The sequence below is a fragment of the Somniosus microcephalus genome, unplaced genomic scaffold, assembly GCF_052327205.1.
Source record: "Somniosus microcephalus isolate GS21.2 unplaced genomic scaffold, FLI_Smic_1.0 unresolved_chr9, whole genome shotgun sequence".
Lineage (NCBI taxonomy): Eukaryota > Metazoa > Chordata > Chondrichthyes > Squaliformes > Somniosidae > Somniosus > Somniosus microcephalus.
In genome coordinates, this window is record NW_028225187.1 from 24,323,123 (window position 1) to 24,338,405 (window position 15,283).

The window sequence follows — 15,283 nt, forward strand, 5'->3', positions numbered from 1 at the left end:
ATGTTTATACCGGTTTGGCATAAAAATAAACCTAAAAAGGTGACTCAACCGTGGATAACGAGGGAAATTAGGGACAGCATAAAATCAAAAAAAAGGGCATATCAACTGGCAAAAAAAAGCACCAGACCGGAAGATTGGGGGCAGTACAGGATACAGCAAAAGAGGACAAAGGGATTAATCAGGAAGGGGAAAATAGAATACGAAAGTAAACTTGCAGCAAACATAAAGACAGACTGCAAAAGCTTTTATCGGTATATCAGGAGGAAAAGACTGGTAAAATCCCAAGTCGGTCCCTTGCAGTCCGATTCGGGAGAATATATAATGGAGAATAAGGAAATGACAGACCAATTAAACTCATACTTTGGTTCTGTATTCACAAAGGAGGACACAAATAACCTCCCAGGAATATCGGCAAACATAGGGACTAATGAGAGGGAGGAGCTGACAGAAATTAGTATCTCCAGGGATATGGTGTTGGGTAAGTTGAGGGGACTGAAGGCCGACAAATCCCCGGGGCCTGATAAACTACATCCTAGGGTACTTAAGGAGGTGGCCCTGGAGATAGCAGATGCTCTAAGGATCAACTTCCGGAACTCCATTGGCTCGGGAACAGTACCCGTGGATTGGAGGGTAGCTAATGTTACCCCAATATTTAAAAAGGGGGGTAGAGAGAAAGCAGGGAATTATAGACCAGTAAGCCTTACATCGGTTGTGGGCAAAATGCTAGAGTCCATTATTAAGGATAAAATAGCGGAGCACTTGACAAATGGGGAAAGGATCGGACAGAGTCAACATGGATTTACAAAGGGTAAATCGTGTTTGACTAATCTGCTGGAATTTTTTGAGGAAGTAACTGGTAAAATAGATGGGGGAGAGCCAGTGGATGTGGTGTACCTTGACTTCCAGAAAGCCTTCGATAAGGTTCCACACAAAAGATTATCATGCAAAATTAAGGCTCATGGGATTGGGGGCAAAGTATTAACGTGGATAGAGAACTGGCTGGCGGATAGAGAACAGAGAGTTGGAATAAACGGCTCGTTTTCGGAGTGGCAGGCAGTGACCAGCGGGGTGCCGCAAGGATCTGTCCTGGGACCCCAGCTGTTCACAATATATATAAATGATCTGGATCAGGGAATTGGATGCAATATTTCCAAATTCGCTGACGACACTAAACTAGGAGGAGGGGTGGGCTCTGATGAGGATGTCAGGAGGCTACAGTGCGATTTGGACAGGTTGGGGGAATGGGCGGATACGTGGCAGATGCACTATAATGTGGATAAATGCGAGGTTATCCACTTTGGGGGTAAAAACAGGAGGGTAGATTATTATCTAAATGGCAATAGATTGGGAGATGGGGAAGTGCAGAGGGACCTGGGTGTTCTTGTGCACCAGTCACTGAAGGAGAGCATGCAGGTGCAACAGGCGATTAAGAAGGCAAATGGTATGTTGGCCTTCATATCAAGGGGGTTCGAGTATAGGAATAGGGATACCTTACTACAGCTGTACAAGGTGCTGGTGAGACCGCATCTGGAGTATTGTGTACAGTTTTGGTCGCCCCATCTGCGGAAGGATGTTCTTGCCATGGAAAGAGTGCAACGGCGATTCACCAGGCTGATACCTGGAATGGCGGGAATGACCTACGAAGAGAGATTAAATAGTTTGGGCTTGTACTCACTGGAGTTTAGAAGATTGAGAGGGGATCTCATCGAAACATATAAAATTATGGCAGGCCTGGACAGGCTGAATTCAGAGAGAATGTTTCCAATGGCCGGGGAGCACAGAACCAGGGGCCACAGTCTAAAAATAGCGGGCAAATCATTTAAAACAGAGATGAGGAAGAATTTCTTCACTCAAAGAGTGGTGAGCCTGTGGAATTCCCTGCCACAGAGGGCTGTGAAGGCTAATTCAATAAATATTTTCAAGAGAGAATTGGATATATTTCTGAAGGCTAAGGGGATTAAGGGTTACGGAGAAAAGGCGGGGACGGGGTACTGAACTGGTAAGATCAGCTATGATCTCAGACCAAGATCAGCCATGATCTCATTGAATGGCGGAGCAGGCTCGAAGGGCCGAATGGCCTACTCCTGTTCCTATCTCTATGTTTTCTATGTTTTCTATATTTTCAACACCATCATCAAGTTTGCAGATGATACCATGGTAGTAGGCCAGATCACCAACAAGGATGAGTCAGCCTACAGGGAGGAGGTCCAGCATCTCGTGAAGTGGTGTGCCAATTACAAACTGGCCCTTAACATCAAGAAAACCAAGGAAATCATTGTGGACTTCAGGAAGTCTAAAGGCAGAAGTCACACCCCCATCCACATCCATGGGGCTGTGGTGGAAAGGGTGGACAGCTTTAAGTTCCTCGGAGTCCACATCACTGAAGACATCTCCTGGTCCCTCAGTACCTCCTCTTTGGTAAAGAAGGCCCAGCAGCGCCTATATTTCCTAAGGAGGCCTGAAGGGATGTAACCTGTCACACCTGATCCTCTCTAACTTTTACCGCTGCACAATAGAGAGGATCCTGATGAACTGTATCACAATGTGGTATGGCAGCTGTAGTTCCTATGATCGGAAAGCCCTGCAGCGGGTAGTCAAAACTGCCCAACGCATTACCGGCACCCGGCTGCCGACCATAGGGAACATTTATCAGAAACGCTGTTTACGGAGGTCGCTGACCATCATCAAACACCCTACACACCCCAGCCACAGTTTGTTCACCCCGCTGCCATCTGGGAGACGCTACAGGTGCATTCGCACCCGAACAACCAGATTTAGGAACAGCTTCTTTCCCAGGGCTTTCATCCTACTGAACTCTGCAAATAAACTCTAAAGCCTGCACATCTGCCAATGCACTTTATTATGTTTATGTTTATGTATTACAAGCCAAATGAATGTCGAATGTTAAATGTCTTAATCTAAATATACACTCTCGGGCGCCGCAAGACTACATTTCGTTGTACTGCACTTATGCACTAACAATGACAATAAAGATGATTATTATTATTATTGTTATTATAATCTATTTTGTTTTTGATCTCCCGCAAGTGGAAACCTAATTTCACATTTACCCTGGACAAATGATTCATAATTAGATTGACCTCGATCAGATCACCTTTAAAACTTCTCTGTTCTAAAGAAAAGAGTCTAAAGCTGTTCAATCTTTCCCGAATGCTGTAATCTCATTTATGTTAGCATCTTGTAAATATTTTGTTCATTTTTTCCACTGATTCTGTGGCCTTTTCATAATGTGGAGGTCTGATCTGTGCAGCGTGAACAAGGTCCTATACAGGTTCAACATAACTTCACTAATTTGGAACACTACTCCCCTGAAATAAATCCAAGTGCTCTGTTAGCAGTTTTAATTTTTTTGCTGATCTGTGATGCTGCATTTAATTATATGTTCACCTTTACCATTAGTTCATTGTACTCTTCGCCACATTCAACTTCTTATATTACACGGAATAGGTGACATTTCTATCAATGCATCACATCACATTTATTTATTTTAAAGTGAATTTGACACTTATCTTCCAAGTCTACAATTTTTCTATACTGTATTATGCTAATACAATACTGACGTCATCTTATTGTATTTGCATATTTAATTAAATCTGACTTTGCAAAAACAGAAAGAAACTTTCAAGACGACAAAAAGTTTACTCGCTACATTATTCATGTTACAGATTTGATAAACTCTTTCCTTCACTTATTGAAAACTATATGCAGCCAGTGAGGTATTTAAGAGGAAGATATTTTGAACACCCGTAGATAGTTAACACACCATTTGACAAATCTCTCATCTCCGAAAATGAGCCACTGCATTATTCCAAAAAAGTGCAGCAAGCAATTCAGTTAATCCGAAGTACATTGTGCCCTTCTCAGAGCAATAATGCATTTTGCTAAATCTCTCCCTGTCTCTCTCTCTCTCTCTCTTATCTTAATTAATCCTTGAATGGCTGCATTGTTGAAAATGTATTATCATTGATATCCAGAATTGATTAACAGGCACATTCTCTGAGCAACAGATTAATTATGTTGTCTGTAATTGATTAGAGGGGATATGACTGATTCGATAATTTAAAACGGTATATAGCTTCTTGTCCCAGGAAATAGACGACTGATGGCCGAATCCTTAAAACGTTCTCGGTCCCGAGGACACTTCTACAAATGTATATCCTTCCTACATCTAATAAATAGGCATTTTCAAGCGTAAATATTGTTTATTGTTCCAGCTTCATGCAAATCGAAATTAAGACATTGCTTTCAAACTTTTTTAATCAACTGCTTCGCATCGTAAATGTCACAAATGATAAGAGATGCCCACAGCATTAGAACAAAAGGAATAGGAGCAGGAGTAGGACATTTGGCTCTTGGAGCCTGCTCTGCCATTCAATAAAAGCATGGCTGATCTTCTACCTTACCTCCATTTTCCTGCAATATCCCCATATCACTTGATTAACTTAATATTCAAAAATCTATCGATCTCTGTCTTGAATATACTCAAAGACTGAACCTCCACAGCCGTCTGGGTTAGCGAATTCCAAAGATTCACCACTTCCTGAGTGAAGAAATGTCTCCTCATCTCAGTCCTGAATGGCCGACCCCTTATTCTGAGACTTTGACCCCTGGTTGTAGACTCGCCAGCCAGGGGAAACCTCCTCCCTGCATCAACCATGTCAAGTCCTGTAAGAAATGTGTATGCTTCAATGAGATCACCTTTCATTTTTTCTATACTCTAGATAATATTGGACGAATCTACTCAATCTCTCCTCATAGGACAATCCCCCCATCCCTGGAAACAGCCTGGTGAAACTCCGTTGCACCCCCTCTAAGGGAAGTATATCCTTCCTCCTGGAAGGAGACCAACACTGTACACAATGCTCCAGGTGTGGTCTCACCGGGGCCCTATATAATTGCAGTAAGACGTCTTTACTCTTAAACTCAAATCCTCTTGTAATAAAGGCCCTCATACAATTTGCTTTCCTAATTGCTTGCTGTACCTGCATGTTGACTTGCAGTGATTATTGTACAAGGACACCCACATTTCCCATTCTCCCGCCATTTAAACAATACTCTGCTTTTCTATTTTTCCTACCAAAAGGAATAACTTCACAAATTTCCACGTTATATTGCATTTGCCATATTCCTGCCCACTCATTCGCCTGTGTATATCCCCTTGGTACCTCCATACATCATCCTCACAACATACATTCCATGTTATGATTGAAGCAATTAGTATAAAACATGTTGCTACGTGTAACAGCTTGCATGTGAAAAGCATGCAATCCTTTATACCTACTAAAAAAAAACATGCTGAGCTAAAAAAAAAGGAGGCTATATAGTTGTAGATTTTTGTGTTTACCACTAGGGCATTAAGCATGTTCTGGGCAAAGCAGAAAATTGAAAATCCGGCGGGATGAATCGCCTGTAATAGAAACCACCTCATTTTCTATTTTGATATTAATGGAAAGGAACTCTGGCCAGTTCTGTTAGAGTTGTGCATAATATACTGCCGGAATTTCGAGCCTGCCGTTCGCCCTGGTAATGCTTAATCTCCAAGCGTTAATTACGAAAATCGCGTCCCTACTCCCACCATCCGTCCCGAGAAAGCAGTTGTCTCCACAGGTCTTGGTGAGTAACATATATCAAAGCTGCTGAGAACTTTTATTTCTTTTTCACTTCGGCATACACAATGCTGTCCGCAGCAGTGGCCAAGGCAGCTTCTTTCTGATTCAGAGCTTCCATATTCAAAGTAACATAGGTGAGTTCCTGGTGGTCACTCTCTGGTACATCAGCAGACGCTCCCTGCGATGAATAACATGAAGAAATGGCAGAAGTAGATAATATACGGATAATGTGTTTCTTTACTCCTCTCCAACTCTCGTCGCCTCGCAATATCAATATTTTTCTCTCTGTCTCACTTCCTCTGCCTCGCTCTCTCTCTCTCTCGCTCTCAGCTATCTTACTCTCCATCTAGCTCTCTGCCTTTGACTGTCTATCTTTCTCTGTGTCGCTGTGTCTCACTGCAGCTTTCTCTCTCTCTTTCTCTCACTCTCTGTTTCTGTGTCTGTCTCTCTCAGAGTCTGTCTGTCTGTCTCTTTTGTATCTCACACCTCTGACTCTCGTTCATTCGTCTGTCTGTTCATTCTGTCTGTCTGTTCATTTTGTCTGGTCAGTCTGTCTGTCTGTCTGTTCGTTCTGTCTGTCTGTCTGTCTGTTTATCTGTCTGTCTGTCTGTCTGTGTGTCTGTCGTTCTGTCTGTCTGTGGTTCTGTCTGTCTATCATTCTGTCTGTCTTTCGTTCTGTCTGTCTGTCGTTCTGTCTGTCTGTCGTTCTGTCTGTCTGTCGTTCTCTGTCTTTCGTTCTCTGTCTGTCGTTCTCTGTCGTTCTGTCTGTCATTCATTCTGCCTGTCGTTCTGCCTGTCGTTCTGCCTCTCTGTCTACCTATATATATTTCTATCTATATATCTATCTGTCTGTCTGTCTGTCTATCTATCTATAAATGTATCGATCTCTATCTCTGTGTCCATCTGTTCTTCTCTCGGTCTTGTCTTTCTCTCTCCTTCTCTCTCACTCACTCTCTATCTCGTTCTTTCACTCTCTCACTCTCCCTCGCTCACTATTCTGTAGGTTTCCGACTCTCTCTACAGGAGCCAGCTTATCGGTGTTTGCAAAGCAAGAGGCATAATGATTGGTATTTGAGAAAAATTGAACTTACGTTTTTGTCAGGATCTAAAGGAAGATTCGCAATCTCATCTGAAAAGAAGGACATTTATTTTGTGAAGTCTCTGCCTGCTTTTCCAGTGAGTTTCAAAGGGCTAGAATGCCAACTGGCTGCTCGGGCAGACAACTGCCGTTGCCATGCTTTATAGCAAATGCCTAGTTACTAAATTCCTTTAAAATCAGTTGATGGGCAGTTCATGCCCGCACTGAAAATCTTCCCCGATATTAAAAAATATCCTCAGTAATCACTCATTACCACAAATTTAGCGCAAAATTAAAATCATGTTTAGATATTTGTCTTTACCAAATGGGTAATAACAATCACAAGGCCACATTTCAGAAAGCAAAATATCGCAACAAGTATAACATGGCACTTCATTTCAAAGGAAGGGAAATCTGGCGGGTTACGTTACAAGCAGGGATCAGTGTTGGGGCCTCAGCTATTTACAATCTATATTAATGGGCGAGGTGAAGGGACCAAGAGAAAACAGGGAGGGGGAGAAGTACCTGGACTCTATGTTTCAGGAGGTAGTCACAACTATGAAATTAATTAATTCAGATGGAGTCCGTGGTCAGGGACAGGATGGTGTGACTATAAGTGAGGCAGGTACGGGGATCCAGGAGGTAGTGTTGAAGGAGCCGCAGCCCATGCTCTTGTCAAACAGGTTCGAGGTACTTACTCCCTGTGAGGGACGGAACGGGGACTGCAGGGAGGATGAGCAACCTGGCCACAGCACCGTGGAACAGGGGGCCATTCAAGTGAGGGGAGTAAAAAGAAATGTTGTAGTGGTAGGGGATAGTATCATTAGGGGGATAGATAGGGTTCTCTGCAGTCGAGGGCGGGAGTCCTGAAGGCTGTGTTGCCTGCCCGGTGCCAGGGTTAAGGACATCTCTTCTGGGCTGGAAAGAAACTTGGAGTGGGAGGGGGAGGATCCAGTTGTCGTGGTCCATGTTGGTACAAACGACGTAGATAGGACAAGGAAGAAGGTTCTGTTAAAGGAGTATGAGCAGCTAGGGGTCAAATTAAAAAACAGGACCTCAAGGATAATAATCTCTGGATTATTAACTGAGCCACCAGCGAATTTGGCTAGGATAAATAAAATTAGAGAGTTAAATGTATAGCTCGAAGACTGGTGTGGGAAAAATGGGTTTTGCTTCTTGGGACACTGGCACCAGTACTGGGACAGCAGGGAGCTGTTCCATTGGGACGGACTTCACTTGGCCAGTGCTGGGACTAGAATCCTAGCGAATCATATAACTAGAGCTGTAGAGAGGGCTTTAAACTAATTAGTGGGGGGAAGGTTTCTAGAGAGCAAATAATAAAAATGACAACGGGGAAGGTTATAGACTTAGGTAGCAGTGGGGGAATTAAAAACCAGAGCGTGTCAGAAAGGGACAGAAGGTATGGAGTAAAAGATACAGTAGCAAAAGGGGAAAAAGCAGGAACTAAGTGTCACAAAACGTATTTGAAATTTCTTTATCTGAATGCACGTAGCATTTGTAACAAAATGGACGAGTTAATGGCACAAATAACTACATATGGGTATGATCTTGTGGCCATTACAGAAACATGGCTGCAGGGTGACCATGACTGGGAATTAAACATACCAGGCTATTTAACAATCAGAAAGGACAGGCAAAAAGGAAGGGGAGGTGGGATGGCTATGTTAATTAAGGATGGAATCACTGTAATACAGAGAAATGATATTGGGTCAAAGGATCAGGATAGTGCAACAGTTTGGGTGGAGATAAGGAATAATAAGGGGAAAAAACACTAGTGGGCTTGTCTATAGGCCTCCGAACAGTTGCAACTCTGTTGGACGGAGTATCAATCAGGAAATAGTTGAGGCTTATAATAAGGGAACAGATATAATTATGGGGGATTTTAACTATCATATTAACTGGACAAATCAAATTGGGCAGGACAGCCTTGAGGAGGAGTTCATTGGGTGTATTAGGGATGGGTTTCTTGAGCAGTGTGTAACTGAACCGACCAGGGCGCAAGCAAACTTAGATTTGGTCCTGTGTAATGAGACAGGATTAATTAGAAATGTCTTGGAAAAGGATCCTCCATATTCAATTAGAGGGTGAGAAGGTTGGATCTCAAACAAGCGTGCTGAGCTTGAATAAAGGAGACTATGCAGGTATGAGAGCGGAATTGATTAGAGTGGACTGGGAAAATAGATTAAAGGGTAAGACGGTACATGATCAGTGGTGTACATTTAAGGAGTTATTTTAAAACTTCCAAAAAATATATATTCCACTGAGGAAAAAAGGGCGTAAAAGAAAAGATAGCCATCCCTGGCAAAGTAAGGTAATTAAGGATAGTATCCGACTAAAAATAAGGGCATATAAGTTAGCCAAATCTAGTGGGAGGATAGAAGATTGGGAAGTCTTTAAAAGACAACAAAAAATAACTAAAAGATTGATTAAGAAATGGAAGATAGATTATGAATGTAAATTAGCAAAAAATATAAAAACAGATAGCAAAAGTTTCTATAGTTATATAAAAAGTAAAAGGGTGGCTATAGTAAATGTTGGACCCTTAGAGGATGAGACTGGGAAATTAATGGTGGGAAACATGGAGATGGCTAAAACACTGAACAAATATTTTGTATCAGTCTTTAAGGTAGAGGACACTAAGAATATCCCAACACTGGACAAACAGGGGGCTCTAGTGGGGGAGGAGCTAAATATGATTAAAATCACTAAGGAAGTGGTACTCGGTAAAATAATGGGACTCAAGGCGGATAAATCCCCTGGACCTGATGGCTTACATTCTAGGGTCTTGAGGGAAGTGGCGGTAGAGATTGTGGATGCATTGGTAATAATTTTCCAAAACTCCCTGGACTCAGCAAAGGTCCTGGCAGATTGGAAAACTGCTAATGTAACACCCTTATTTAAAAAGGGTAGTAGGCAGAAGGCTGGAAACTATAGACCTGTTAGCCTAACATCTGTGGTTGGTAAAATTTTAGAGTCCATTATTAAGGAGACAGTAATGAGATATTTGGATGAACATAATTTAATCGGACAAAGTCTGCATGTTTTTATGAAGGGGAAGTCATGTCTGACAAATTTGCTTGAGTTCTTTGAGGAAGTAACATACAGGGTGGATAAAGGGGAACCAGTGGACGTATTGTATTTAGACTTCCAAAAGGCATTTGACAAGGTGCCATACAAAAGATTATTGCTCAAGATAAAAAATCACGGGATTGGGGGTAATATTCTGGCATGGGTGGAGAATTGGCTACTTAACAGAAAGCAGAGAGTTGGGATAAATGGTTCATTCTCAGACTGGCAATCAGTAACTAGTGGTGTTCCGCAGGGGTCCGTGCTGGGTCCCCAACCCTTTACAATCTATATTAACGATTTGGAGGAGGGGGCCGAGTGTAACATATTAAAGTTTGCAGATGATACAAAGATGGGAGGGAAAGTAGTGAGTGAGGAGGAAATAAAAAACCTGCAAGGGGACATAGACAGGCTAAGTAAGTGGGCAGAGATTTGGCAGTTGGAATACAATACTGGAATGTGTGAGGTTATGCACTTTGGCAGGAAAAATCATAGAGCAAGTTATTATCTTAATGGCAAGAAACTGGAAAGTGCTGTAGTACAAAGGGATCTGGGGGTCCTGGTGCACGAAACTCAAAAAGTTAGTATGCAGGTGCAGCAACTGATCAAGAAGGCCAATGGAATGTTGGCTTTTATTGCTAGGGGGATAGAATATAAAAACAGGGAGGTATTGCTGCAGTTGTACAAGGTATTGGTGAGACCGCACCTGGAATACTGCATACAGTTTTGGTGTCCTTACTTAAGAAAAGACATACTTGCTCACTCGGTTAATCCCGGGGATGAGGGGGTGGACATATGAGGAGATGTTGAGTAGATTTGGACTCTACTCATTGGAGTTCAGAAGAATGAGAGGAGATCTAATTGAAACATATAAGATTGTGAAGGGGCTTGATCGGGTGCATGCAGTGAGGAGTTTCGCAATGATGGGTGAAACTAGAACTAGGGGGCATAATCTTCGAATAAGGGGCTGCTCTTTCAAAACCATGATGAGAGACACATCTTCACTCAGAGGGTAGTAGGTCTGTGGAATTTGCTGCCCGAGAAAGCTTTGGAAGCTACATCATTAAATAAATTTAAAACAGAAATAGACAGTTTCCTAGAAGCAAAGGGAATTAGGGGTTATGGGGAGCGGGCAGGAAATTGGACATGAGACGAGGTCCGGAATGGTCATGGCCCTGTGTGTAGCGAAGCGGGCCCAGGGGCCGTGTAGCCTGGTCCTGCTCCTACTTCTTGTGTTCTAATTCTGTGTTAGATTTCAGGAGATGGTTCTATTCACAGGGATTAGTGGAGACATCGAACAGGCTGCCAGCTAGGTGTCCTTTAAGAGTAAATTGGGCCTGTTCCTGGCTGGGGTGGAGATCACCTTTTACAGAAGGTAAGTACTGTGGGAAATATCGGGACAGAGTGATCTCCTGGACGAGTTTCGATCGCCTAGATGGGGCGGAGAGGAATTTCCCAGATTTTATTCCCCAAATTGGCCATTGGGTTTTTTATCTGGTTCTTCGCCTCTCCCAGGAGATCACATGGGTTCGGGTGCGATGGCGAGTGATAGTAGATTTGATGTTAGGATCAGATCAGCCATGATCTTATTCAATGATGGAGCAGGCTCGAGGGGCCGATTGGCCTACTCCTGCTCCTATTTCTTATGTTCTTATGTTCTTAAATGTATCCAAAATTGATCACAATACAATGCAAAGTGGGACAGTAAACTGTGAGGAGAACTAAAAGAGTCTGCAGAGGGATGCAGATAGATTAAGTCAGTGGGCATTAAGGTGGCAGACCAACTGTAATGTAGGGAAATGTGAGGTTATTTACTTTGGTAGAAAGAATAGAAAAACAGAATATTTTATTAACGATGAGAAACTTTCAAATGTTGGTGTTCAGAAAGATTTGGGTGTCCACGTGCAAGGAACACAGAGAACTAGCATAAAGGTACAGCAAGCAATATGTAATGGAAATGGCATGTCGGCCTTTATTGCAAGGCGGGTTGGAGTATAAGAGTAAGGACGTCTTGCTACAATTGTACAGAGCCTTGGTGAGACCACACCTGGAGTACTGTGCACAGTTTTGGTCTCCTTATCTGAGGAAGGATATACTTGCCTTGGAGGCGGTGCAACGAAGTTTCATTAGATTGATTACTGGGATGAGAGGGCTGTCCTATGATGAAGGATTGTTTAGAATGGGCCGATATTTCTGGAGTTTAGAAGAATGAGAGGTGATCTCATTGAAACATACAAGATTCTGAAGGGGATTGACAGGGTAGATGCTGAGAGGATGTTTTGCCTGGCTGGAGTGTCTGGAACTAGGGGGCATAGACTCAGGATAAGGGGTCGGCCATTTAAGACAAAATACGGAGGAAATCTTCACTCTGACGGTTTTGAATCTATGAATTCTCTACCCCAGAGGGCTGCAGATGCTCAGTCGTAGAGTATAATCAAGGCTGAAATAGATACATTTTTGGAATCTAGGACAATCAAGGGATATGGAGATCTGGCGGGAAAGTGGAGTTGAGGTCGATGATCAGCCATGATCTCATGGAAAGGCGGAGAAGGCACGAGGGGCCGAATTGCCTAAACCCGCTCCTGTTTATTATGTTATTGTGTTCTTATGTAGGCATGCGTCCCTTCCATGGAGCTAGTACCTTTTCCACCCCGTTCAGATGGTGCCAGGTAGCCAGGCTCCAAAGAGCTAAATTTGAATCCACGACATTATTAATTGATTCACATATTTGGGGGACAAATTTGTACATGGGTGTGACGCAATAAAGGCATTATCGCTCCTGTCATCTGTAATCCGCTCAAGTCTTCAATCAGTTCCATTAACTTGAATAGATTGGAATATCAGACGTGTCGTACAACTGTTCACATTCAAAGGCATTACCATCGCTGAATCCCCCACTATCAACATCCTGGGGGTCACCATTAACCGAAAACTTAACTGGACCAGCCACATAAATACTGTGGCAACAAGAGCAGGTCAGAGGTTAGATATTCTGCGGCGAGTGTCTCAACTCCTGACTCCACAAAGCCTTTCCACCATCGACAAGGCACAAGTCAGGAGTGTGATGGAATTCTCTCCACTTGCCTGGATGAGTGCAGCTCCAACAACACTCAAGGAGCTCGACACCATCCAAGACAAAGCAATCCCTTTGATTGGCACCCCATCCACCACCTTAAACATTCACTCCCTCCACCACCGGTGTACCATGGCTGCAGTGTGTACCATCTACAAGATGCACTGCAGCAACTCGCCAAGGCTTCTTTGGCAGCACCTCCCAAACCCGCGACCTCTTCCACCTCGAAGGACAAGGGCAGCAGGCGCACGGGAACACCACCACCTCCAAATTCCCCTCCAAGTCACACACCATCCTGACTTAGAAGTATATCGCCGATCATTCAACGTCACTGGTCAAAATCCTGGAACGCCCTCCCTAACAGCTCTGTGGGAGCACCTTCACCACACGGACTGCAGCGGTTCAAGAATGCGGCTCAGCCCCACCTTCTCAAGGGCAACTAGGGATGGGCAATAAATGCTGGCATTGCCAGCGATGCCCTGATCCCATAAATTAATTTTTAATAATGTGAATCCGCCTGTTTGTTTACAGGCCCGTGTCAAATTTCACCCGCATTGTATCTAATTCAATCGTATGCAGGGTATTATTTTGCATTTTTCATTCCATATTATTTACACCAGTGCATTAATAACTAAAAGCCGATCCAGCTACAAGTATTACAAATTAAGCCATTAAGATATCTGTCACTGTTAGCGTCGCATAGAATCATATTGACCTGGATCTTACGGTCGGCAGCGTAACTACTCCAAACGCAATGCGCACTTAGCTCAATGTGCCAAGCACTTCCTCCGAGCTTTACACGGAAACTACAAAAATTGCCTGAGCAAAATCTGAAAATGATTCCCTTTCCGGCCGCATATAGCTTTTAGAAATTCTTGGAATTGACAGGCGGTATGTGTCACGCCCTGCGCCTGTTTGCATAAGCTGTTAAAATTGTAATGTTGCTGAGCAATTAGCCCTAATCTTTGGCCAGCAATTAGAATATCCCCATCGGTGCAAATCATCTGTCAAGTCGGAACGGAACAGAGAGCAATTTCGGGATGATGTGCACCTGCATTCGCATGTGGAAATTCCGAACGTGCTGCACATTTCCATGGCAAATTCTGGCCCATTATAATTAACCTTTTTCATTAAAGCAACACTGCACTTACACGTGTTATCAGCGTCTTCGTGACTCGTAACACCACCTGCAGAGGCTGCCCTACTGTAACATACACAAACATGTTATATTATCCTAAATATAGCCCCAAATTAATGTTTAGTCTCTGCACCATTACCTAAGATGCAATGAACTTGAGTGATTAAAGTATAATTGCATAATTTGCATAAAACTATGAGTATCAAAATAAAGCGTGTCTCATGGTGTTCTCACCTCTCAATATTTTGCCTTCTTAATTGTCCTGCAAGGTAACAATGGGAACATATAAATCACTATGTTAAATTTCGCAATAAAGTGACCCAAACTATCAAAATTTCCACTGTTCAATATTAATACAAGTGAAGTAGATTCAATTGTTTAATATGCACCCTTCCCAGAAGAAATCAAGGAATGGAGACGTGCATACGCACAAAAGGTGCAAGAAAATATGGAATGAGAAAGAAAAAAACAGTTTCCTCTACTTGGTTACCTCAGCAACAACGCGAACTGCTTGCTGTTATAGGTCTAGAAATTCGTCTCTTCCTACCCCAAAATATTGACAGCAAAGTCGGAAGCTATTACCACCTTAAATAGTATTGGGCCTAAATTTGCGTTGGAAGTGCACCTCCAGAGTACGCCTCCGACCCGAAAAATAAATCCAAAAGTACCTGCTGGCTCTCAGGAAGGATATACTTGCCTTGGAGGTGGTGGATCGAAGGTTCACTAGATTGATTCCTGGGATGAGAGGGCTGTCCTATGGTGAGAGATTGTGTAGAATGGGCCTGTACTCTCTGGAGTTTAGAAGAATGAGAGGTGATCTCATTGAAACATTCAAGATACTGAGGGGGATTGACAGGATAGATTCTGAGAGGTTGTTTCCCCTGGCTGGGGAGTCTAGAGCTAGGGGTCATAGTATCAGGATAATGGGTTGGCCATTTAAGACTGAGATGAGGAGGAATTTCTTCACTCAGAGGGTTGTGAATCTTTGGAATTCTCTGCCCCAGAGGGCTGTGAATGTTGAGTCTTTGAGTATATTCAAGGCCGAGATCGATAGATTTTTGGACTCTAGTGGAATCAAGGGATGTGGAGATTGGGCGGGAAAGTGGAGTAGAGGTCGATGATCAGCCATGATCTTTTTGAATGGGGGAGAAGGCTCTAGGGGTTGTATGGCTTACTCCTGCTCTTACTTATTATGTTCTTCTGTCACGGGCATCGGAGTTGTTGCGTCCTTGGGCTGCATAAAGGCCCACGGATCCCAGTTAGGCAAGCGGTTAGGA

General features: G+C 43.2%; 1 protein-coding gene across 1 annotated transcript in view; it reads right to left on the reverse strand.

Moving 5' to 3' along the window:
- Positions 1-4,080: 4,080 nt before the first annotated feature.
- LOC147084934 (low affinity immunoglobulin gamma Fc region receptor II-like) overlaps positions 4,081-15,283 on the reverse strand; it is a 31,635-nt gene continuing 20,432 nt past the window's right edge. Inside the window, exons 6-9 of the mRNA XM_085979379.1 lie at positions 14,241-14,268; positions 14,020-14,072; positions 6,722-6,759; positions 4,081-5,808 (exon numbers count right to left, since the gene is read on the reverse strand). Coding sequence (XP_085835505.1) covers positions 5,668-5,808; positions 6,722-6,759; positions 14,020-14,072; positions 14,241-14,268 — 260 coding nt within the window. The 3' untranslated portion in view covers positions 4,081-5,667. The remainder of the gene's footprint in view (positions 5,809-6,721; positions 6,760-14,019; positions 14,073-14,240; positions 14,269-15,283) is intronic.